This window comes from Seriola lalandi, unplaced genomic scaffold (genome assembly GCF_002814215.2).
Source record: "Seriola lalandi dorsalis isolate HSWRI2012SDOR001 ecotype SW California unplaced genomic scaffold, Sedor1 jcf7180002054408, whole genome shotgun sequence".
Lineage (NCBI taxonomy): Eukaryota > Metazoa > Chordata > Actinopteri > Carangiformes > Carangidae > Seriola > Seriola lalandi.
In genome coordinates, this window is record NW_019524961.1 from 851,644 (window position 1) to 875,711 (window position 24,068).

At 40.7% G+C, this 24,068-nt stretch overlaps 4 protein-coding genes and 1 non-coding gene across 8 annotated transcripts in view; 4 read left to right on the top strand and 1 right to left on the bottom strand.

The window, feature by feature from the left end:
- Positions 1-2,736, top strand: part of ash1l (ash1 (absent, small, or homeotic)-like (Drosophila)) — a 29,619-nt gene extending 26,883 nt beyond the window's left edge. For all 3 annotated transcript variants that reach the window (XM_023409903.2, XM_087175022.1, XM_023409902.2), the window contains exon 27: positions 283-2,736. In XM_023409903.2, the coding sequence (XP_023265671.1) occupies positions 283-374 (92 nt within the window). In that variant the 3' untranslated portion in view covers positions 375-2,736. The remainder of the gene's footprint in view (positions 1-282) is intronic.
- Positions 2,737-3,601: 865 nt separating this feature from the next.
- lrrc71 (leucine rich repeat containing 71) lies at positions 3,602-9,335 on the top strand. Its single transcript, XM_023409917.2, has 17 exons — positions 3,602-3,860; positions 4,561-4,599; positions 4,677-4,814; positions 5,008-5,115; positions 5,506-5,581; positions 5,686-5,760; positions 5,964-6,032; positions 6,139-6,298; positions 6,386-6,469; positions 6,610-6,684; positions 7,115-7,228; positions 7,323-7,386; positions 7,482-7,555; positions 7,654-7,680; positions 7,793-7,904; positions 8,327-8,418; positions 8,651-9,335. Exons 1-17 carry the CDS (start codon positions 3,794-3,796, stop codon positions 8,765-8,767), a joined length of 1,491 nt encoding a protein of 496 aa, XP_023265685.1. The 5' UTR covers positions 3,602-3,793; the 3' UTR covers positions 8,768-9,335.
- A 905-nt stretch (positions 9,336-10,240) lies between these two features.
- rps27.1 (ribosomal protein S27, isoform 1) lies at positions 10,241-12,810 on the top strand. 2 transcript variants are annotated; one of them, XM_023409931.2, is made up of 4 exons: positions 10,241-10,336; positions 10,986-11,094; positions 11,188-11,298; positions 12,578-12,810. In XM_023409931.2, exons 1-4 carry the CDS (start codon positions 10,331-10,333, stop codon positions 12,604-12,606), a joined length of 255 nt encoding a protein of 84 aa, XP_023265699.1. In that variant the 5' UTR covers positions 10,241-10,330; the 3' UTR covers positions 12,607-12,810. The 2 variants fall into 2 exon arrangements, with proteins under 2 accessions (XP_023265699.1, XP_087031149.1); XM_087175023.1 differs by lacking the exon at positions 10,241-10,336 and having other exon boundaries at positions 10,980-11,094.
- On the top strand, positions 12,154-12,283 carry LOC111657660 (small nucleolar RNA SNORA35). The gene has a single exon (XR_002760942.1). It is a non-coding gene; the product is annotated as a small nucleolar RNA SNORA35 (small nucleolar RNA).
- Positions 12,811-12,896: 86 nt separating the features above from the next.
- On the bottom strand, positions 12,897-19,443 carry LOC111657595 (small conductance calcium-activated potassium channel protein 2-like). The gene is made up of 9 exons (XM_023409821.2): positions 18,546-19,443; positions 17,883-17,978; positions 17,147-17,434; positions 16,391-16,512; positions 15,813-15,954; positions 15,620-15,730; positions 14,553-14,680; positions 13,962-14,031; positions 12,897-13,813 (listed from the first exon to the last, which is right to left on the bottom strand). The coding sequence occupies exons 1-9, from the start codon at positions 19,398-19,400 to the stop codon at positions 13,583-13,585; spliced, it is 2,043 nt and encodes a 680-aa protein (XP_023265589.1). The 5' UTR covers positions 19,401-19,443; the 3' UTR covers positions 12,897-13,582.
- Between the last annotated feature and the right edge of the window lie 4,625 nt (positions 19,444-24,068).

The following is a 24,068-nucleotide window of genomic DNA, read 5'->3' on the forward strand; positions in this document are numbered from 1 at the left end:
AACAATTTGGCTTTTTATTTGTGGATGAAAAGATGGAACGAAGAAGTATTCTTGAACCAAAATGACACTTGAACACATCTCTTAAAAGTCTAATAGGTGGTATCAGAGAGGTGAAACATTTTTGCAGTTTTGCAGGCTTACTGTTAGTAACCGTTAATGTTAGAAACATGGTTTCCAACTGTCTAAATTTTTGAAGCTTCATCATTTCTTTGATAAAACACTGTCGGCTGTTTCCATGCAAGTTTCTAATCCTGTCTTTCTCTATCTGTGTTACTCCAACAGCCATAGATGTCACTTATCTCTTGGAGGAGGGGGCTGGGCGGCGGCTACGGCGACGGACGCTCGGATTCGGTGATTTCGTTGGGAGGAAATAATGTCGCGACGTGCCTGTCAAGCACACTGCCTTTCACTTTGTGAGCACGGGGCAGAAAATGGAGAGAAAGCAAGAAGGGAAATGAGCATTGCTGGTTATCTGACCATTAAGGACCACAATGCATCCCTGGGGGCCTCTTCCAGTTTACCTCTTCCAAGACTGTCATCTCATCTCTGAGAGGGTGGAGGGGGTTTGGAAGCGCTGACTCATGGCAATTTCAGCTTTTCAAGAGTTCTCAAGGAGCACGAAGAGAGAGCTGACCCAGACTTCTTGCTTATTTAAGTAGTATGATGCAAAACCTGTTTTTTTTAATGAACATAGGAGAAGTAACCCATGCACTTAAATGCATTGAACATTACAGACATGGGTAGATGTATTCCACTAGCAAGCATCAGAAATGAAACAAGTGGTACTGAATAGGGGTGGATAGAGGGGAGGAGTGGGTAGTCCTTTCAGTCAGTGGGAATGTGAATGCGAATGCTGGAGAATTGTTCCCCCTAGTGGGACCTAGCTGCAATGACAAAATGTAACAGATGAGAGAAGAACAGCGCTGGGACGGAGAGGGGAAATGGTATAGTAGAAATGTAAGTTGAGCGGTGTGCTCAGATGCTGCTCATGAGAAAGAGAGCATGGGTGGTGAACTGCACTTTTGGTACCATGGATATTGTGAAGCTCTGTGTAATGTATCTATAATGAAAACACACTAACACTCACAGTATTGGATGATGCAGTCTGAAAAAAAAAAAAAAAACGAGTTAAAAAGTCTATTATCTTTTCCCTGTTATACTGTAGTAACTCATTTAGGAACAGAAGAGGCCGGGGGTGTGTTTGTTTTTAGAGTAATGGGAGTGGGGGGGAGATTGAGTGTGCGCTTTTGTCAGTCAAAGTGTCTTGTTGAGGTTTTAATTCTTTATTTTGTTGTGAGGCAGCCAGCTTCGCCCCTCTTTTTTGAAGTAACATGATTCACCAGCTTAACTAAATCAGGCGTGCGGGGGGGACACTGGCTTTAACTGTAACGCCTTACACAGCCGTGCTCTCCGACTGCCTTGCGTGCGAGTGTGTGCGTGCGTACACACTTACTGTGTGTCTGTACTCTGCCAGATTTCTTGAAGATATACCTTTTTAAAAAAAAATTTAAAAAAAATTAAGGGCTCGATGGCAATTAACAGTTTTAAGAAAACTATGGAAAACAATACTTAACATGAAATGTATCGTGATGGTCATATTTTCTTATATTCTGTCAGACGGGTGGGGCGGTGTATACTGTATATTGGGAGGGGAAGGGACTTAGGATTTTTTTTGTCTTTAGACTATGTTCCTGGTTGCCATGGAGAATGTTTTAAAGGAAATAGGAAATGTGATATTTGATGAGATTTCTTTTTTTTCCCCAAATGCCTCTGCTAAAAAGGGACAGCCTGCAATGTCCCAGTGCGGTAAACTGACAGAGATGAGACGAGAATGAGACACTGACGGAGGGAGAGAGGGGACGGGAAGCTGTACAGTGCCAAGTTATGTAAATATATACACTTTACATTGAGGAGTGTCTCCAAAAGCAATATCTTGAAAATGGATTTTGTTTATTATTGTACTGTACAGGACTCAGCCCTAAATGTATTATGATTATTATAATAATGATAATATTATAATTTCTTCCGTTTGTATTACTATAATGAAGACACTTAAGCTCGGAGGAAAATGATTTTTTTAATGTCCAGAAAATCTCACCGTAATTGTCCTGACGACATAAAAACTTTAGCTGAGTTTTTGTTGCCTATAAATGAAATTCATCTATGTACTGCATGAGCGAGAAGAATGTCAAACGGACACAGAAGGCATTGGGACATGACAGTGACTCAGCAACGACACCTTTGTCACTGAATATTGTTAATAATATTACTTTTAAGGAGAAATGTACTCCTTGTCTTTTGCTGCAAAGTGTTGAACACTAAAAAAACAAACCAACATAAAAATGTTATGATATTTTTAAACGGTGACAGAAACAAAGGTAAAGCTGTCAACCCAATATCATGTTATTATTTTTGTTTTTCTTTCAAATAGGAAATGGTTCCGTTTTGTGATAGCAGTCATTGTATGATGCTTGTACTTGTATTTGTGTGGTTTGTGTGATTCGTTTAGTTCTTTTTAGACAATCACAAAATAAGATGCAAGCATTGTAAATGGCAGACTGGCGGACATTTTGTGATGTGTACAGTTTGTCAAAAAAAACTTCTTCCACTCGTTAAAAGTTTGTAATTATGATTCTTAAGTCATGAAAAATGCTGTTGGTTTTTACTTTTTGTTTTATATTTGTTTTTTTGTTTGTTTGTTTTTTTAATAAAAAGCACTACATTATTGTGAATACACATGATGTTGTTATGCTTTGAATAATCTTAAGGTAGTGGAGAAAATATACAAAAATCTACATGTCCAACTTGTGTGTTGGCTCTCTGCTAGTTTTATCGGTGATGTAGCTGAGAATAATCAGAGAAAAGTTTAACTTTATTCATATCCTTAAATTAATTAGCATTATGACATGTATACTGTACATGTTCTTGTTCATGTTTAAGACATGAAGCTGGTATGACCAAAGACAGTGGACTCTGTAGAGTGAAACATTATGCAGGAATGGAAAGAGTGTTGCTAATGTGATAATACTGGTAAGAGCCTAGAGGGATTCTCAAATGATAACTTGATAATCAGACTGCATTGCCATATAGTTTTCCACTTAACTGTTACTGATGAAAAACTCATGGATATGGAATTTCAGAAAGGTTCAACTATTATAGCATTAGCAGTGTAATGTGCAAAAATGAAAATCTATGCATTTCAACTGTTTTAGCACAAATGCCTCTTAAGAATCTTACAATTTATTGATGAATGATGAATAATGGCGAATTTATCTGACAGAGCCTCTGGAATAGAAAAAAACCTTCCCCTCCAGCATCACCCAACCTTTTTGTCTTCAGAAAGAAATTAGAATCATTAAAATCAACAATTAACATGGATTCTAAATAAGCCATAATACATCTTTATATTCATAATATTTTGGATAAACGAGCTGCTTTTCATGGTCATCTTCACTTGCCTCAGCTCCTAACGGGTCAATTGAATACTCTCGCGATATTTCAGAACTTGCATCCTGATAAGTGTCACTTGAAAGGTGTCTCAGCACTAGCATCTTACAAAGTCCCATCAACTACTTAAGTACTACTAATAAATTAACTACTATTTAAATTTCTTACCGATGTGAAAGAAGACAAGGAATGGGGACTGTCACTTCCAGTCAAGTCTCGCGTTGAACTCATAGGTTGGACTCAAGGTTGCCATAGTTACGCCAGTGACGCTCAGTCAGTGGTTCATTTTAGCCAGCGGCTGTAGCTGACCCATCTGATGAGTTGAATTTAACTTTACCACACAACAATGTCGAGAAAGAAACACGTAAAAGACAAAACGGAGAAGGCGAACGCCGAGGACGAGAAAAATACCGGTTAGACAATCAGTCTTTCATCAATATGTTAATCAAAGACAGCTACGTAGCTCCTGCAGTGTTAGCGCGTAGCTAGCTGCCATTAATTAATCAATTAATTTGAGTTAAACTGCATTTTATATTTTGTAGGTTTTTGATAATATACTAGTAGTAGTAATACAACATTAGTATTGTAGTAGTAATTGTATAGCTTGCAATTTCTATTAAGTTAGTGATTTCTATTTTGACAGTTAGTTGTTTAATACCTTGGTGGAGAAATTCTCTGCATTCAGTGTCTTACTTAATTGTACTTAATGTGTCAAAAGTAAAGGTATGGATTATGCAGAGTGGCCCATTTCAGAACAATGTATATTATATTATATTATAATTATGAATGCATTAATGCATCATGTTAATGTTGCTGCAGGTGCAGCTCATTTTAATCATTTTACATACTGCTGGATAGATTTAATTTCCAGGATCAAGGAAGTCTTAACCCAGAGGCACTGAAGCATTAACCCATTCATTAGCTTTAATGGTATCATTGTCACAGTGGATTTAAGTGATGAAATAACCATTCTCACTCACTTGATATTTGTGTTACAGCTATGATACGGTAGCCCTACCTCACGGTTCACTTTTGTTGTTTAGCTGTCCAAACTGTTAATAAAAAAGAGAAATTTTCAACAGGTATAATCTCTGGCCTTTCTGTTGTTTTTAGGACAGGCGCCAAATGAAACATCGCCTGCTCAAACCTTCGGTAAGTAACTTTATTGGGCCGTGTTTGGTGACATCTTAGAATTACATTGTTAATGCTTTAAACCCACTATCCCACAGATGGATATCAGTGCTCAGGGAAAGTGGAGATTGACTTCCCTGGGCTTTGTGCTCTTCTGAACATAAAGGACATCCCAGCTGTCAGCACCAAGCAACCAGCCTCCTCCATCCTCACTGAAACTGAGGGAGGGGATGTGGGTAAATAATAGCTCTGTCTGATCTGAACAGCTTTGCATTAGAGGACATTTAAGAACTAGGAACATTCACTACACTGAAAATATCATTTATATATTGTACTGTATATATCATTATATAGGAAGTCTGAATGTACAATAATTGTCCTTTTTTTTACTCTCAGCTTCACTTATAATTAACATAATTGTACCTTCAGAGAACAGGCAGTCCCAGAAAAATGCTGTATCTTTCTGGTCTAAATCCTGCCTCCAAGTGGAGCTGGAGAATGAAGATCCCCTGAGCGCCAAAAGCATGACAGTTTCTGGTAAGAACCAAACACCACAGAGAGATGTTTATAACCATATTTCACTTTGTTTTGACATTAGAATTTTTCACTTTTTACAGTCTGAACAGTCTGCAACCAACAATGTATTTAATATAAGAATATAATATATACTGTCGCCCATAAAGTTGGAATAATTTTGTTTTCAGACACAATCCTGTGTTTATTCCTATTTAAATGCATCAGTTATCACTTTTGACCAGGTGCAATGATTACATTATGTGTCCCAATTACCCAGGTGAAATTAAATAAATCACATTGTCACAATCATTTCATGGAAAAAGGAAAAAAATATTTTATTCCAACTTTATGAGCAACAGTGTATATATATATATATATATATATATTTATACATATCTTAAATATTCTCAGGATGGAAGGTAGATGAGCCGACTACCAGAGTGCTACAGAAGATCCTTCCCTCCTTGAGCCAGCTACAGAACCTTCAGTAAGTAATGAGCTACTGCAGAGAGATGTACTCATGTTACATGGAACAGGGTTACAGCTCTCACTGTTTTGTTCCTGTTTGTTTGTGTAATCACTGTATTGCAGGTTTTGGCAGGCGGGACTGACAGATCAAATGGTAATCTCCCTCATGAACACAATATCACTGTGCTCCAACCTCAGGTGAGCGGATTCTATTGTCATTCACACTGTGAGTCTTTGTTTTGTAGCTCTCTGCATCACAGTGGGTATGTATGAATTTGGGCTGAAGAATGGGACACTAAATTTAAGAGAAAATAGCTAGAGAGAACGCCACGGTATGTTGAACATTATCAGCCAAACACTGAGGGTAAGTGATCCATCCCCTCCTCTTTGCTCTTTGTTAGGGTTGTGAAGTTAGAGGGTAACCCTCTTCCAGAGAAGAGTTACCACCATCTTCTCTCTGAAGACAGCATGTAAGTCACCAAGCAGTTACACATTTCACATAGTTGTACAGAACTTTAGCTTCAGTTTAGAGGCACAAACATGCCCGATTTCATTGTGCGTGTTTCTTTGGTCAAGCCTCACTCACTTGTCCCTGCGAAATAACCGGATGGGAGATGAGAGCGCTCGTCTGATTGGGGCCGCGCTCTCAACAAAAAGATCTTCTAACACGAACCTCTTGTCACTCAACCTGGCATTCAATTCAATCGGTGATGCAGGTGCTGCCCATATCGCACAGGTATAACCCAGAACTGACTCCATATTCACCCTATATGTTCCCCTCATGATCACTGACATGTGTTCTTCATCCTGTTCTGCCTCTCAGGGCTTGCGGTTGAATCGGGCTTTGCTCTTTCTCTCACTGTCCAACAATCAGATTGGAGACACAGGAGCTGCTCATCTGGCTGCGGTATCCATTTACATGAACAATTTTAACCTCAGAGATAATGCATTTAAATGAGCGGTTAAGTTGTTTTAAATTATATTCTCCTTAGTGCGTTATATTATCTAATTTAATAAACATCCACTGCTGACCACTTCCATTTGCAGATACTCAGTGACTTTGCTTTAACTCATGAAGAAGTTGTGGAGAGGAGGAAGCTGCTACTGGAAAAAGCGCAGTCTGTAAGTGTGTGGTAGTCTCCAACATTAATACCCATCCTACCTTAAAATGCACCCCCATCGCTAAATGCTAAAATCTTCTGTTGAAAACATGAAAACTTACGGACACTACTCGCTTCACAAAAATACCCTCACTTCAAAATTCTCTAACTGGTTCTTACAAGTCTCCCCAATGAGAACTCTTCACAGTTACACAGTAACATAATGCTGTTGATTTTTTCAAGTAGTTTTTCAACAGTTTGAGCTACATAAAGGAAATCCCATTTGCTGCCATTGTATTGGTGGTTGTCAGAAATTTCAGAGACCTACATTTCAAACCGGAACAAATAACAGCTCTCTATGACTAGATGTCACTCAGAGTGTGTGAGAAAATATGTTTATTTTTTTGTTTTTTCACATTGTGTAATTCTCTAAATTCTCGTTATATCTGCAGTCAACTCCAGCAGCCGATTCTGACCAAACACCTGCTGACCAACTTCCCTCAGTACCCAACAGCACTACTCTAAGCGTGAGCAAGGGGGAGAACAAAGGTACCTCCAAAAAAAAGGTAACATGTCAGCAATGGTGTGATTCCAATGTATTTGTTGTGCTGTGTTCTGTTTATTTTGTACTATAGACTCTTGGTGTCTGTTAAATTACAGGAAGCATCCAAAAAAGACGAGAAACCAGCCGCCAACAAAGAGAACCCAAAGTCGAACAAGAAATGTAATAGCTTCCGTCACAGATGAACACTTGTTCCATTATCCTCTGACAGCAGGGGTGTTTGTCTTTTCATGGCTGTCTCTTTAAATCTCTCCTAGCCTCTGATGTAAAGGCGCATCAGACTAAAGGTGGCAAGCCGGGGGGTAAAGAGAAACAACTAACTGCACAGGAGGTACCAGACACATGCACTCTGAATCTGGCTATAAGCATGCACAATACAGTAAATTACTTATAATAACTTCACTTGTTTTACTTAATTTATTTCTGCAGGACCAATCAAGTGCTGCCCTGAATGAGGTTTGTCTGATGCAGTTTTGTTTTGAGCTAAAATTTTATTCTTGATGATGACTGTGACTTGAACGTACAATGTTTTGCCATGCACTCGTTCACTCCTCTCCTCCTCCATCAGCAGGTAGAGTTGGTGGAGATAAGGAACCCCCTGCTGGAGCAGTCGCTGCAGCACAGGGATGGAGAGCTCTTTCTGCCTGGAAACACGACTCTCACCTCCCTCAACCTGACAGGTCAGTAACTGTGGTATGAAAGAAAAATCAAAGCCTAAAACAATTCACATCAAGGTGTTTCCAGCACAACTACAGTGAAGTTTGATCACAGGAATATTTTCAACTGTGATTAATAATGTGGAGCATCAATTTTGATGTGAATTCCTCAGAATCAATTTGCAAAGGTTTCCTTCTCAAGACGCACTCATGTTTAGAGAACTGCTACATATTAAAAAATGCTTTTTTATTGTCATTTGTTTAGGGAAAAGTTAAAAATGGGAGATTTATTTATAGGCCACATTAGCTTCATGAACTCCTTTTTCATTAAGGTGTTTTGTACAAGCTGGTTGATCAGCTACTTCCTGCAAAAAAAAATAATGAAACCTTATGAAGACTTTTAAAGATTTAAATAAAATTGTTATGTTGGTTATGTGTTTATGTAGGAAACAGAATCACAGAGAAGTCGCTGCCTCTGTTCCTGACGTCACTGGAGATGCAGGGTGAGGGAGGAGGCCTGCTGCGTCTCTGTATGCAGGTGTGTTTTAACACTGTCTGAATATGGTGACAATGCTTCATTTTAAATCAATTACTTTTTCCTTTACTTTTTATTTATTAAAGTAGAATTTATTTATTGTATTAGGATTTTAATTTATGCTCCCAGTGTATCAGTGATTTACCATAAATACATCAACTTTTGTGAGTGTTAACAGATGTGGATGAGTATAAAGATAATTTGTATGATGATTTCTGATCTCTCTCTCTTTCAGAGAAACCGCTTCCCACCAGAGTGTGAGTCCTATATGAAGATAGAGGAACTGATAGCACTCAGACATCAGAGAAAAAAACGTTCTGAAGAGGCAGAAGAGGAGGGACAGGGGGCATAGTGCTGAGAGAAGTGACATCTGCAGGCTTATACTTTATACCTTTAATTTGTTATGTAATAATAAAATGCATATATTTTGTCTTGAGAATTAACAGTAACAGCCTTGTGGTGCATAAAGGCAGTGGCTGAACTAGAGATTTTAATGTGGAATGTGGCACATTAAATCCAGATGCCTGTTTACACATCCATTTTACTGCTTTGTTCTGCTTGTGGTCAGAAATGATGCCAAGGACAAAGACTGAGATAAGTATAAATGATCCAGTGCTATAATATCTCACAGTTACCAGCCATTAAACAAGTAACTCAAACTCTCCTAGAAAAGTTGAATCAACGGCAACTGAACTTTGTCGTAGATACTTGAAGACGTTTCACTGCTCATCCAAGAGGCTTCTTCAGTTCTGACTGACTGGTAAGGAGACCAAGTGATGACAGCTGTCCAACAACCAGGAGCACTAATGAGTAATCGATGGCTTTGATAATGACCTCACAGAGGCGAAATACCTGGGTCTCCTCACCAGTCAGTCATGGCTATCCAAATTCTCTTAGACAGGATCTGGATGACTAAGACTCTTCACAGACAAGTAATACTCACTGATTTTTAAGTTTTTCAAGTTTTCTATTATAGAAAACTCATTGATATTTGTGTTTGGGACTGCTGCTCTGACAAAACAAGCAATTTGAATATATTGACTTGGGCTTCAGGGAAGAATAACGGGCATTTTTCAATGTCTTCAGACAATTTATACACTGAACAATCAGTCAGTTAGAAGAAGAAAGAAAATAATTGTCTGATTTATTGATGAAGGTAATTGTTGGTTGCAGCAACCCATTCTCACTTGAAACAGAGCAGTTAAAGCTATTTGATGTAACACAACTTCAAACCAAATGAGCAAAATCTAAACTAAAACAATGAAGGTCTCAAAACTAGATTTTGACTGGAGTCACAACATTGGATGATGACAGACCAATTAGAGTTGATATTGTACAAATTTTTAACAAATGTGTCATTAATCAGATTAGACAGATATGATATTCAGTTAGGGTTTTTAATCCTTCTTTGCCATGGGGCCCTCTAAGGAAATGAAATATGAAAATATTTTGTTTTAGGTCCAACTCCTAATATTTTGTCATAATTTAAGTGTATAAATATACACATTAAGACAGTATATTTATACAGTTTATATAGTCTAATCACTGGGAGTGATATAATGCATTTTGTCATTCGGGTGTATGTATCTAAAAGTTATATTTTATACTTCCAATGTATTTTCTTATTTGCATTTTATAGAAAAGACACAAAATATAAATGTTTTTTGTCAAAATAGTAATTGGCGTTGTGAATATTAGGACACTTGAGGTAGTTATCAACAATGCAAGGTAAATAAAAACGTAGCTTGTGTAAAGCCTATCTGTAGTGAACAGGGTGGAGTTTTGACCTCACCAATATGGCTGCCGTGCTTGTCTGAAAGTCGTCACATCCGGCCCGTGCTCAAAGGCACAACCGATATGAAGCCCTCGCTTCCGGTGAAGCCTCCTTTTCGGCAGCGGCTATTTCCTCGCCAACATGCCAGTGAGTATCCACAGGCCACTGTAAAATGACATTTTTACCATTTAGTCGAGTGTTGTAGAGCCACCACACGGCTCAACATTTACCTAAAAGACTAGCGACTGAACTGGAGTCAGTTTTAGAGGCTTTCGTTGAGTTTTGGTCCCAGTTTTTCCACAAATAATTGTGCACATTTGAGCGCATTGCGAGCGCGTTGTGACACAAGATGGCTGCGCGCACACCGCAAACATGGAGCCAGTTTAACGGGATATCTAAACGGGCTGATAACCTTAGCATTAGCAGTCAGGATTTTCTCTTGTTCGATGTTGTTAGGTGGATGTTTAGATTACTTTACCACTGGTTTACAAATATTTGAAGAGTCACCCGCGATTGCTGAAAATGCGCAGCCTGCGTTACCTAATCCAAATGTAGGCCAGCCGAGTAGCCTTAACGTGTAGCAGAACAAAACAGTGCTAACACAACATTTAACTGGTTTGCCTTGAAGCCCACTTCTACATTTAAACGACCACGATCCGGCCTTTTATCTTTTCTTTGGTATAACCTGCGTAAGCTGTCGTCTTAGATTTGACTTGAGTATAGATGAGATTTTTCTGATCAGGTTCCCAAACGTTTCCTTCTGTTGATTTCCCCCTTTGTTTTCCCTCTAATGCAGCTCGCGAAAGACTTGTTGCACCCATCCCCTGAGGAGGAGAAGAGGAGGCACAAGAAGAAGCGTCTTGTTCAGAGTCCCAACTCTTACTTTATGGATGTGAAATGTCCAGGTACAGTTTTTCCTCATGCAGATGAGATTAGCAGTTCTTTGGCCATGGTAAGTGTGAGTGTGGTAACTGGTGTCTTGTTTGTCTTTTTTCCAGGATGCTACAAGATCACGACGGTGTTCAGCCACGCTCAGACAGTTGTGCTGTGTGTGGGCTGTTCAACAGTCCTGTGTCAGCCCACTGGCGGCAAAGCACGTCTCACAGAGGGTCAGTATTATTCTGCAGTCTGCACGTTACAGGGGGCTCATACTAATGTAAAGAGATGAATTGTAGTCAGGTGCTTTTCATTGAATTGGAGGCGATATGCCCATTTCTGTCAGTTGTTGGAAATACAGTATGAACCGTGAAACCCAAAACTTGTGCTCACCAATCTGTGCAATGGTCACATACTGTTGGAAGGTTTTGGTAAATGGGTACATGGGTAAATCTTCAGCCACAACTGAACCAAGAAAACGTTGGAACCCTCCAGAAGCGTGAAGTGGCATTTTGCCCTTAAGTTTGCTCTCACACATCAGCACAGATGTATTTTGTGTTTTCACACCAAACCTAAATCTCCGCCCCAGACAAACCAATAAATAACTGATGTTTGAGGACCATCCTTTCACTAACTGGATTCAAACTGAATGCAGTTGGTATTGGAGCCAAGCATTAAGTTTTTCTCTTACCTGCACAGGACTCAAGTTTTCTGATTTCACTGTTATTTCATGTAGTGAGCTGGTTGGTGTGTGAAACTTCATCGTTCAGGAGCCTCACACTTCTATTGCATTGAACATCAACCACTATTTAATCCAATGTTCCATTTAATCAGGAGAAAATAAGAACAGGATTAAAATGTAGCACATAAAATCTGGATGCAACAATTTAGGGTCCTGATTGGTTGTTGCGTGTAGAGACGCTGGTTGAGAACAGAGTAATACTTTTCTTTAACCATTACTTTATCTCATCTGTCAGCATGACAGCTAACAGATTTATCTAACATAACACAAGATTTTTTGGGGGATATAACTGGTACTTTAGTCCCCAGCCCCCAAAAAATATATAAAATAGTGTATGTGACAATGACCGCACTGCCAAGTGACTGGACTTCCTCTATCATGGTCTTCCAATCTCATTCCAGTGCCAGATCAACCTCAGTTTGCAGAAGGGTTGAGCTAGACCACTGGCTCCCCCCTTTCGAAGGCTGAGAACAACATTTACTCTGTAGTTACTGTAACGTTCAGGTCAGATTGTTTAATCTCTGTAATTTAATTGTTTTCAGTTTTCTTGTAAAAACCTGGTGTTGCATTAGAGACTCCTTTCCATGCACAGTGAATATAAAGGAAGTTGGTCATGGGAAGAGATGTTGACCTAATCAGTCACATGATACAAAGTCTCGTATCAGCACTGTGTGGCACAATGGGAGTGTGCACCGCCTGCAGTATTTCTGTACTGTAAGGCTTCTCTTGTGTCAGCAGCGGTCTGACTGTTATTGTCTCTCCTCTGGCAGGGTGCTCATTCAGGAGGAAGCAGCACTAGCTGTTCTCCCCGGAGCTGAAGGGGAGAGGAGGGGATGGACCGGTTGATATCAGCGCCTTGACCCAGCGGTCTGATCTGACACGAGACCTGAAGACGAACTGGACAGCAGATGAACTGTTGTTCCATGTCCACAGATCGGTTGTTGCTGTAACTCCACCCTCCAACCCTGTCTCTCTTAATAAAATATTGTTTTGGCTAAAAGAACAGTTTGTGTGTGGTTACTTAACTGTTTTTGGATCTGTAAGACATGTGAGACAAAGGCAGTGGACGTATCATCTTTATTAGAAAGTACTACAGGTGTAGAATACAGAATTATGAGGACACCATAACTCTGCATCTTTATTTCACAAAACCAGACTGAATTTAAATTTCTGCAGTTTTTATTGAATCAGAAAAAAGTGCAGTGTTTAGAGATAAAGCTTCTCGCAGACAGTGGAGTAATCACACTCCAGCTTTAATATTTGGTAGTTATGTTTTAAAGAGGGCTGCAACTAACAATCACTTGTATTGATTAACATACTTTTTTTTCTCCATTAATGAATTATCAGTCGCTCTATAAAACTTAAAACACTGAAAAAATGCCCATCACAAGTTGATGTCTGACCAACTGTCCAAAACTCAAATATTCAGTTTACTATCGTGTAACCTGGAATCTTTTGTAAACGGTTTATCGGTTAAATGTTCAGTTTGGTCATTTTTTTATTTGTCAGTCCAGGAGAGATTCAAAAGTCAGAATGAAAAGTCAATTATGGCTAAACTCTACATTTCTGTTGAATGGTGTTTATGCTACAGGAAATGGTCTAGCTATTTTTTAATACAATTTTACATTACATCTGTACAGCCTTCACTTCGCTAATCACACCTGTCTGTCCACCTCCAAAAAGAAAAATCATTTTAGCTGCACTACAAGCAGATAAATCCTCCTGGAGCACCTTAGGAGGCCCTCACTTTCTCCATCACCTTCCTCAGCCTCTCTCTACCTGTCGCCTCCACTCACACTAGCGGCCTCTGTCTCCACCTCCCTCTCCCTGAGCAGGTGGCGGATGGAGGAGTTCTGCGTGGACAGGGTGCTGGACAGGAGCGGCATCAGGCTTTTGAAGCCCTCCCTCAGCTCCTCCACGTGCTTCTCCAGGCAGCGGATGTGCGAGTCCAGCTCCCCCCTGCAGCCCTGCACCTCCGACAGCACATCATACATCAGGTTCTGCATCTGCGACGGGGTTGTTTGTCCACAGTGATGTGTGCAGGTCCATGTTGGAGAAGAGAAAGAAAAAGCATCAGGGAATGTTAGATTGCTACTTTGCTGAGGTATGGACAGGATGCGATACGAGATGATTGCGTTCACTTGCCTCTCTCACCTTGCAGAGGTCCACTAGTGTGTTCCCCTGGTCTGCAAGTACCCTCTTCTCCATCTTTACACGACGCAACCTGGAGACAAAATTATTTAGTTTTAGATGATGCAGAACAGAAATTTAAAAGGTCAGTTTACCCACATTACTAAACGAACAACCCATAAAAAACAACACATTGTCAACAGGTTTTGGTAGAAAGTAGTTAGAAAAACAAAAATAAAGCATTTTACAGTGAGGTCAACAGCTTATGCAGAGTTTTACAACTTTTGACAAACTATTTTCCCATCATCTCCATAGTTTTGGGGAAGGGACTGAATGAAGCGAGTACATGTAACTTAAGTCCAAAAAGAAACAAAAAAGTGGTCATTGGTAAAAAAATATAATAATATTCTCACATACTGGCGTATGCATCAGTAATACACTGTTTTCCAAGATGTGGAACTAAAGCCATGTGATACAAAAATACAAAGTATTAATATGAGGCTTTAAAAGATTATTATTATCACAACATCAACATATAAATGAAGTGAAATGGCTGCTCTTGCTTGCACTGTGACTGGTGCACAAACAGCTTTATATGAAGGTTAAGTGTCTTACTGGTGGATGGCCAGAAGTAACTTCCTCTGGTGCATGCGGACTCTGGTGTGATCTCTTTCTCTTGACAGCTTAGTGTGTTTGTAGATAAGCCAAGTCTCCCTCAGCACATTTGCTGCAGCAATTTTTATCTGGTGAAAGGATGTAGAAAAATCACCCGGGAGACATATTTTATGTTTATGCACATAACCTCAAAGAGTTATTTACTGCACATGCTGAATAAGACCGACTTAATGGAAAAGTATACTGCAGTCATTTCATCTCAACTTTCAAACCTGATTTTTTTCCCCAAAAAATGGACAAAAATCTAAAATGTTTCTGCTGTTTCCCAATGAAAATTGTCATGTTTTATAATAATAATAATAATAATAATAATAATAATAATAATAATAAGCTTTATTTAAATAGCACCTTTCACGTTACAAAGTGCTTTAAAAATTGAGGACGACGAATTAATTGAATTAAATTAAATTAAATTAATTGATAAGAAACAGGATGATGACTTAATATAGTAATAGATTTAAAACATTAGTAGATTCAGACCCCAAGCCCTGAAAAAGCACACCTAGAAAAATATGTCTTTAAAGGGATTTAAAAGAGGCTAAGGAGCTTGGGAGGTTGTTCCAGAGGGCGGGGGCCCGAACACAGAAAGCTCGGTCACCCTTGGTCCTCAGCCAAGATTGTTTTAGGTTTTTTTTCTCTGATAAATAGTGTCAGTATCTTACAACAGGACAATGTAACACAGATCAGCTCAGATAACGCAGTATCATGCAAACAATTTTAGATATGCACTTGTTCTGTGGATATTCTGAAGTCAGCGCTCAATAAAAAGCAAGAAACACACGCAAAGATCTGTATGTCGTTGAGTAAAATGAGTTGATATCTAAAGTGTGCTACCTAAGGCTAAAACTTCACACTGTAATCTGCTGTGGGAACAACCCGACTAAAAAATGAAGAGCTGCGGAGAGGTCATAGTCTGTGCAGAATCTCTCTCTCTCTCTCCTTTGGGCCTATTTAGTTAAAACTATCATGTTAAATCCAGCCACACTGATGGAGATATCGGTCTTTACCCTCTTGGAGATGTGGGAGTCCATCATAAAGTTGTGAACATGTTTCTCTGCTCTGGTCAACTCCAGCTTCCTGGCAACCACCGCCACCACCAGGACTGTGCAGCCTGCTCCCTGTGAGAGACAGAATCAGACGTTTCTATTGTTATTGACATTCAGAATCTGAATGAATCTGTTGTTAGTGCCATGTGCTTACCATTATACCAGTAAGGAGGCAGATGCTGCGTCCGCAGTAGGTGTGAGGCACCACGTCCCCATAACCAATGGACAAAAAGGTGACGGACACCATCCACAAGGCCTCCATGTAGTTGCTGCTGAGGTCTCTGTAGTTGTGGTGTCTGAAGGAATGAATAAAGACTCACTCTTCCGGCTGATCTTGACATGAAAGTCACTGTTTTCGTAGCTTTCATAGCTTATATTTAGTTTTTCTGGTCTTAAATGCTGCTTTACTCAACTGGTCTGAATGTTGTTGAATGTCTACTCTAACATTACTGATGATTTCTTTCCTTACCCACTCTCAGTTTGCAAATTCATATAAATATATTTTTAAAAAAAACATCACATTATCAACATCAAATCCAGATTCGGTGATGTTTGATCTTGTGTCATCCAGCCAGTTCAGATGTATCAAAGCAGAGCGAAGATGGGATTTGTTGTTGTAGCAGAAACATTAACGTAGTACTGAATATATGCCGATATTTGAATGATATTGAATATTAAATATATGGGACTGGAGCAATGTAAACACCACTACAGATTCAAAACCTCACATACCTCTCACAAACGTGTAAGCCCCACGCTGCAACAATCCACAGAGAAACACTGAAAATCATCAGCACAGTGCCGGGGTAGTTGGTCATTAGTGTTTTCCCCACAAACCGGGTGTTGAAGTGTATCTGAAGATCACAAAGAGGATGTATTACGTCATAATTTTAACAATGGGGGGCATATTTAGCCAGACTATTTGGGATGGAACCTGTCAGAGTATGATTATTATAATACAGAGGAGATGAGGGATAAGAAAACTTGTTCTCAATCTGGCTTGATACATGGATAGTAGGTTTGGCGTTGCAGAGGGGAGACAAAGGTCATTTTCGTCTACTATCAAATAGCACCAGTAAGGGAAGGGATTAGCCGGGTGGATATCATCTACTGTGGTAAAAGAAAGCAGACAAGCAAAGGAGAGCCAGCGAGGGACATAATCAGCGTGTGAAACCACTGGGATTCATGGGAGCAAAACTGTGATAGTCACACCTCAAGTGTCACACGTCTACAGACCTCTCGGCCCACCTAGACATAAGACATAAACAGATGTGCGTGAAATGTTCATAGAGGAAGCCCAGAATATTGACCTTAATATCCCACGAGTGATGTCCCATAGCAGGTTGCTGCGACTGCCACCGTTTTTACAATCACATTAAAAGCTGACAGTTCCCTGCTCTCTTTGATTTCAAAGTGTTATCACAGTACTATCCAAGCCAGTTAAGCCCAAAGCCAGATTCTGAATAGAGCCCGCAGGTGACCTCCCACCTTGTTGAGCGCTCCGATGCTGCGGGATGCGGTGTCAGTGAAGAGGCGACTGTGCAGCATCATGGCCCGGCCCAGCAGGTAGAGTCTGAGGAACATGGGCAGAGCCAGGATGATCTCCAGCTCCGTCTCTGACAGCGACAAGCGAGACGTGGTGTGCTGGAAGTACGCCAGCAGACCCACCGGATAGGGATGGATGGCCACCGCCGCCAGCTCCAGGGCTATCAGAGCCACACGTTCGGTTGTCATGGCAATCCGCCAATCCTCTGCACCAATGTCGTGAACATAGAGCTACGAGAGAGATGGAGAAACTGAGCACAGTAAAGAGCTGGTATACATAAATGTGTGGGGGTCACAAGAAGAGTAAAGGGATAGAGGGAATATAAAAAAAAATCCTGTTTAATTTTTCAGACTTTGGTAAAATATTAGACACTTTCATCTGTTCAGACCTCATGTCTACACTAAGGCCATAAACTGTGACGAGGAGGCCTCAAGTAAGACTTTGCTTCATTTTAAGGAGCCACAGGACAACAAGGTTGGGAACTGCTGACAAATAAACCTCAGGGAAATTAGGCTTTAAAAAGAAAAACATTTTGATTCCTTTATTTCAAATGGGACTGTAACTTGATAATAATTTGCCACATTTTTTCAGGGAAACTTTTCACATTTGAGAGAATATCACCGGAGGAGGATCTGGATAGAAGCACTCTGATTATGTAAAGATGAACGGTTAAGTCACCTGCACCTCACAGCAGTGGTACGCTATGATGAGGCCGACCAGGATGATCGTAGAAAAACTGATGATGGACTTGAGTGCGAGGGAGTAGATGGAGCTCTGTGAGACACACACACACACACACACACACACACACACACACACACACACATACGAACATACACAAACATGACATCATTGTCAGCTGATGGCTGTTTGCGCTTGCAATACTCAATATATGAAATGGCATCAGTGTTCCTGTGTAATCTTCTAATCTTACATACATTTAGATAATCCACTTGCTTGATATAATGAACATTGTCTCATGGATATACTGTGAAATTTCCTGCAGTTGCTGGTGGATCAGTTCCCATAGCAACTCAACAGATTTCCCAATACAGTCCATATAAAGATCATGATTAACCGAATACGAGGACAGAAAATGAAGCGGAGGCTGTGCTATGTTATTATTAAAAATGTGATTTCTTAAGCAGTACGACTTGCTGAGGAACAATCAGTGATGGGCTCTTTTCAGAAAATATAATAACTGCAGTTGTACAGTGTGAATTCTTTTCTTTAAAAATCCCTTTTTGTGACTCTTGTAAAACTTTTACAGCCCAGAATTACATTCCCATCTGTCAAAGGATTTTTCAGGGCTTTATTCTGCTTTTCCTTTCACTCTCTGACCTTGCTGTAGACGCTCCAGGAGAGCTCTGTCTCCATCACCATCATCACCACCCCGAATATCCCGACTGCCAGGGCGCAGTCGCTCAGCCGCTGCCTCCTCAGGAACAGAGATCTCCTACGGAGCAGCCGCCAGCCGATGCTGTGGGTCTTCCAGTAGTTGTCGTCCTTGCCGTCTATCTTGTGTTTCGGACTCAGCTGAGGACTAGGACCGGGGTTTGGACTGGGACACTCTGCTCCCGGCAGCAGGCCTTTGGCCTCAGGCAGGTCCTGATGATACTGTGAGGTCTCGTTGTGTGGCTGAGGGTCGTCATCTTTGCTGGTGATGATGATCTCTGGGAGACTCTGGCGGTCGTGCATCTCCAAGGAGACGATCCCTGGCCTGCAGCGTCCTCTGCCCTCAACATCCTGGACGTCTACAAATGACCTGCAGGGGCCCTGGAAGGGTGACCCGCAGGGAGAAATGGGGATGTCAGTGAAAGAGGTGACTTTCTCCTGCAGTCTGTGAGATCCTGTGTTTTTGGCTTTGCACTGGTGATTTCGCTCCTTGTTTTGTTTACTACACCCTGACCTTTTCTCACACTTCTTCTCTTTGCCTTTGGCTTTGTCTCGTCTCCTATTGGAGCGAGGTGACGATGCGACATAAAGTTGGCCGTTGTATAAAGGTGAGGTGGCCATGGCTTGGGTTCTGTCCAGCCACACAGTGTGGTCAGCTGATGTTTGGACTGTGTGGTGTATCCCACACTGCGGAGAGCAGGCCTGAGGCGGAGGAACCATCCTTAGTGGGAGGAGGGGGCGCTGGTCCTCCACCTCGTCTCCATCCACCACCGACAAGTTCATAGAGGGGGAGTGCTCCATGGTGAGGAGGTTTAAGGGTGATGATTCACCGAATCTTTTTGAGGGGCTTTGAGAAGAGATGGCGAGAAAGAGAGAGCAAAAGAGAGAGAGAGAGAGATATTAGACAAGTCCACTGAATAGAGTTTAAACACCATTGTGAAGGAAAACTGCAGCTTTCACTGTGTTTGCAGTTTACTCACCAGAGAAGTAATTTAATTTTTTAATTCTGAATATCTGATAAGCAACAAAATGATCTCCCACTATGATTTGTCCAATCACAAACATTTCTTTCAGGACTCAATAATCAAGATTTAGTCACAAGCTTCACTTCACTGCAGTGTAAGCTCCTAACATTAAACAATCTTTTCTGTAGGTCTGTTTAAAAACAGCTCCTTCCATCTTCATTCTTACCTTCTCAGTCAGGTTTTCCAGTCAACACACAGTCCACTATGAGGATGAGAAAAAAAGGCCTTCACTCTTATAGCCGACTGTTTTATCTGTAATTCCCCAGAGTATCTTAGTATTTCACTCTTATGGTGCTGAAGGTCACATCTGGCTGAATCAGACAGAGATACTCCAAGTAAAGTCCTGTTGTGATTTCCAAAGAAACAAACAACTTCACTTGCTTCAAGAAGACATTCGAAAATTTAAGGTCAACCACAGTGAAAACTGATCAAGCTGCAACACCAAAGAACTCCAGAGTGATCAGATCAAAAATATTCCAAACGTCCAAACGCTCTTCATGTATGAACTTTCCAACAATCCATTAGCAGCCTCAGCATCACGGAGCCCCTCCCATAGACTCAAGCAGAGGTTATGAACTTCTCCTGCATATGACGACAGATGAGGTAAATACACATGGATATCCATTACATTATCAGGCCTTTATTCCCTTGTTTGTCTGTGTTTCCTGCTTTATGATTGTCCACCATCAGGACATCTTCCTTAAAGCTGGAGGGGCTTAATGACTGCAAAGACTCTAAGTTGCAGATGTTGTGTGGAGCAAAAGCAAGGAGTGAGTCATCTGTCATCTGAGTTTTTTTTTTTTTTTTTTGTGAGCCGGAATTGGCGGATTTCCTCCTCCCTGCGTGCATGTGGGGACGCCTGCTTATACATGTGCACCCTGGTGTCAAAAATCAGCCTGAAAACATTCACACAGTCTAATAAGAAATGCTATCATATCACATTTCAGTTATAATTTCATCACATTGTGTTATTATTGTCATGGGAGAATTCCAAGTGGGTTTTTTTTTAAATAAATCTAATCTTCAAAAGAGAATAACGGCCCTCAGTATTAATTCAGAAGATTAGTATTGCAGATTAATCAAGCGAGACAGCGATCTGATACTTATGAGCTTATGAAATATCAAATATGTCACCCCTTAACCGAACAATATGTACAGAGCAGGGAGGAGTTTTAAGCATTAAAGTCATAACAATGACATTCAGCATCATTTATTTATCTAAATCCTTGTGACAGATGGGTGTACAGATAACAGAGCTTCCTCCAAATGGAAAGACCCAAGGAGCAAAGTGTGGACGGAGCGCATCCGGAGAGTAGCAGGATATAGAACGGCATTATTTAATCTGAAGACAACATGTATTTAAAGATAGATAGATAGATGGATGGATGGATGGATGGATGGATGGATGGATGGATGGATGGATGGATGGACGGATAGACGGATGGATAGATAGATAGATAGATAGATAGATAGATAGATAGATAGATAGATAGATAGATAGATAGATAGATAGATAGATAGGGACGTGGTGGGAGGGGGCGTGTGACTGTGCACAGGTGGAAAAGCAAAAACATGGTGATAGTATGATCAGACATGATTCAGACTTCCTCAGACAACCTTCCAGATGTAAAATAGATTAATTATGCTAAAACTACTCAGGTCTACTCTGAGACTTAGCCAGATGCTGCTGTCTGGATGTTTTGTTTTGATATTCTGCAGGCAGGGAGCTCCCAACAGTGTGCCTTGGTGCGTGACTGTCAACACTGAACCCTTGTGGATGGTATCTGGTAAACTCAGACACTATCTCACATCCTTGCAGAGCAGTAGATACTAAAATATGAGTATTTAGTTTGCTGAAATATAAAGCAAAAAGCACTGCAAAACTGGCTCTGCTGCGGTGATAGGGGCTATAAAGGTTCTTAAATTATGTTGTCCTTTAATAACAAGATGCTGAAAGGATATACGCACATCTGCAAGGCTTCAAATTAATTCAAGCTTCGAGCCAAGTGCTTGTAAATCCTGGCTGCTGTAGCTCGTAGCTAAGTATGTCAATTCTTCTTGGCTCTGTGGCCGGTAGCCAGCACGTCTTCAATTAGTCTCTTATATAGCATATCATCCTCTGGCTGCTAAGAGAGTGAAATTAAACTGGGATATTTAGAGTCCACTAATTGCTGTGGCTGGTAAATGGCAAATCTGCTTCATGCCCTGAATCTTAAAAGAGTGCCGCCCTGACCATCCTCTGGTCAGGATATTAATTGCTTCAGTTTGATATGTGGAGAAGCATTGGTGAAAAGATAAACAAGCCCCATTGGGATGCAAACAGTGATAACTCCGTTTTGTGTTTTAAAGGTTAAAGGGATAATTTAACATTTTTGAGAAATATGCTTATTGGCTTACATGCCAAGAGTTAGATGAGAAAATTGGTACCACTCTCATGTCTATCCGTGTCCCCAGTTTGTGCCCTCACATATTAACAGGCCACTCAAGTCACAGAGCAAATATTATTTTGTATGAAAACACAAAATAATAGAATCAATATAGAATTAACATACACATATAATAGATTTGTAAAAGTTTGGTTCATGTTGCAAAAGCAAAGACATATGTCACTTCCACCTCCCCTGTCTGTTTGGTTTAAGAGACAGAGCCACAACCTGGAAGACAGGTTGAAAACTTTTTAATTGTGCAGCAAACAGGATGTTTGAAGAGTCCAGGAAGTCACTGCTCCTGGTCAAGAGGTAGTCCAGTACATAAACCCGTAACTACGTTTCTGTTTTTAAACAAACAAGATACAATCTGCTTATTAATGAGCTGTAGAGGTGCTGGTGGTGCACTTTTTGTTAGCTTTGGACAGTGCCAAGCTAGCTGTTACCTCCTGTGTCCAGGAGCTTTGTGCTAAGCTAGTTTAGCATGAAATCTGCCCCTGTAGCTGCAGCTGTGTATCATGGCTGTAGCTTCAAAGTTAGTGTACAAGACATGAAAGTCAGCGGCTCGAAGCTACATTAGCAGCTACTAGCATAACACACCTGAATTGTGGGCAGTAGAACTGCATTGTTGGTAATGTAGGCGACAGATTTTTAGCCGGAATGTGTGAAAAAAAAATCTCTGATTCTGCTGCATCGATTTTGAAGAATCGGACAGTTTTATAAAGATGCAATGCTAAATCGCTGGAGAACTCTTTTAAGATTTCTCACCCTACAATTATATTGGATAACGATAGAAATACTTTTGTCCAGCTGCTCCAGGGGTTTTCAGGGGCCGGATATAATTGTCTCTTGTAAGAGAACTTTATCTACTCAACTTCATTCAAGACAAAAAAAGGCCACGCTGACAAATCAGACGCCACAGCCGAGTGGATGTCTGTGCTGGTTTTGTCGATAACACCCTATTAAGTGGAGGGGACGTGTCAGCGTAGGAGAGGGCCTAATCCAATCAGCAGAGTAATTAAAAATACACAGCACAGCAGCCCTGATGGCTGCATTGTCAGGGGCGGCATTCAGCATTTAGCACAGAGACAGATGAGCTGCAGTCATGGCAGGACAGAGCGATGGTCATCGCTGCTGCTGTGCTATTAGAATAACAATCAGGATCACCAAAACAGCAGCTATGCAGAGAGTGATTTGTGGCAGTATTAGCACCATATTATTGTTCACATGATGTTCATAATCCTCATTATCTTCCTCCAACTATCATCATCATTGATGTGGCTGTAATCCACACCCTGCTCAGTGTTTTCATTCATTTGCCTGTATTGTTTCCTAATTAGCCTTCTCTTTATAGCATTGGCTCTCATCATCTCGTTTCATTTAGCCCAGTTTCTCCCTCGTTAACAACCCCCCACCCACACCTCACCCACCCCCACCCACAACCAACCGCTCTAAAAAAAATAAATAAATAAAAACTCATGCCAGTGCTGCTGAGCTCCAGCCAGCATGCAGTGGGAAAACAAACCACCAGATGTCACCCACGCCTCAGTGCCTCTAATCTGTATTTTTATGAAGTGTAATGAATTTTGCTTTTGGCACTGTGTCACACTGGTGCTTGGTGCATAACAGCACAAGGAGCTTTTTTTTTTTTTTTTTTTTTTCTCATGAGATCTGAGATGAACGCAAAGTAAATTTTGCACAAATTTGAGTTGCAATATTGCAGGGCTGCAGCAGCAACAGGATATCTTCTCCTCTGATGATACATTGCTGATGCCCATAGTGTGTCCTCGCTCCATGCTTGGTGCAGTTTTTTCTGCTTTTTTCTGATCTTAGCCATCCTTCTTTTCCCCTGCGAGGGACAGACTCCATCCTCTGTGTGCAGCCGAGCATGAATCTGTGGCTCGGGAGCACTCTGGGTGTGTGACAGGCTGGGGTAATTCCGAAGGGCAGTAGAAGTAATAGGGTAATCTATTATACAGTCCAACTCTTCCTTCCCCCTCTCTTGCTCCCCCTCCCAC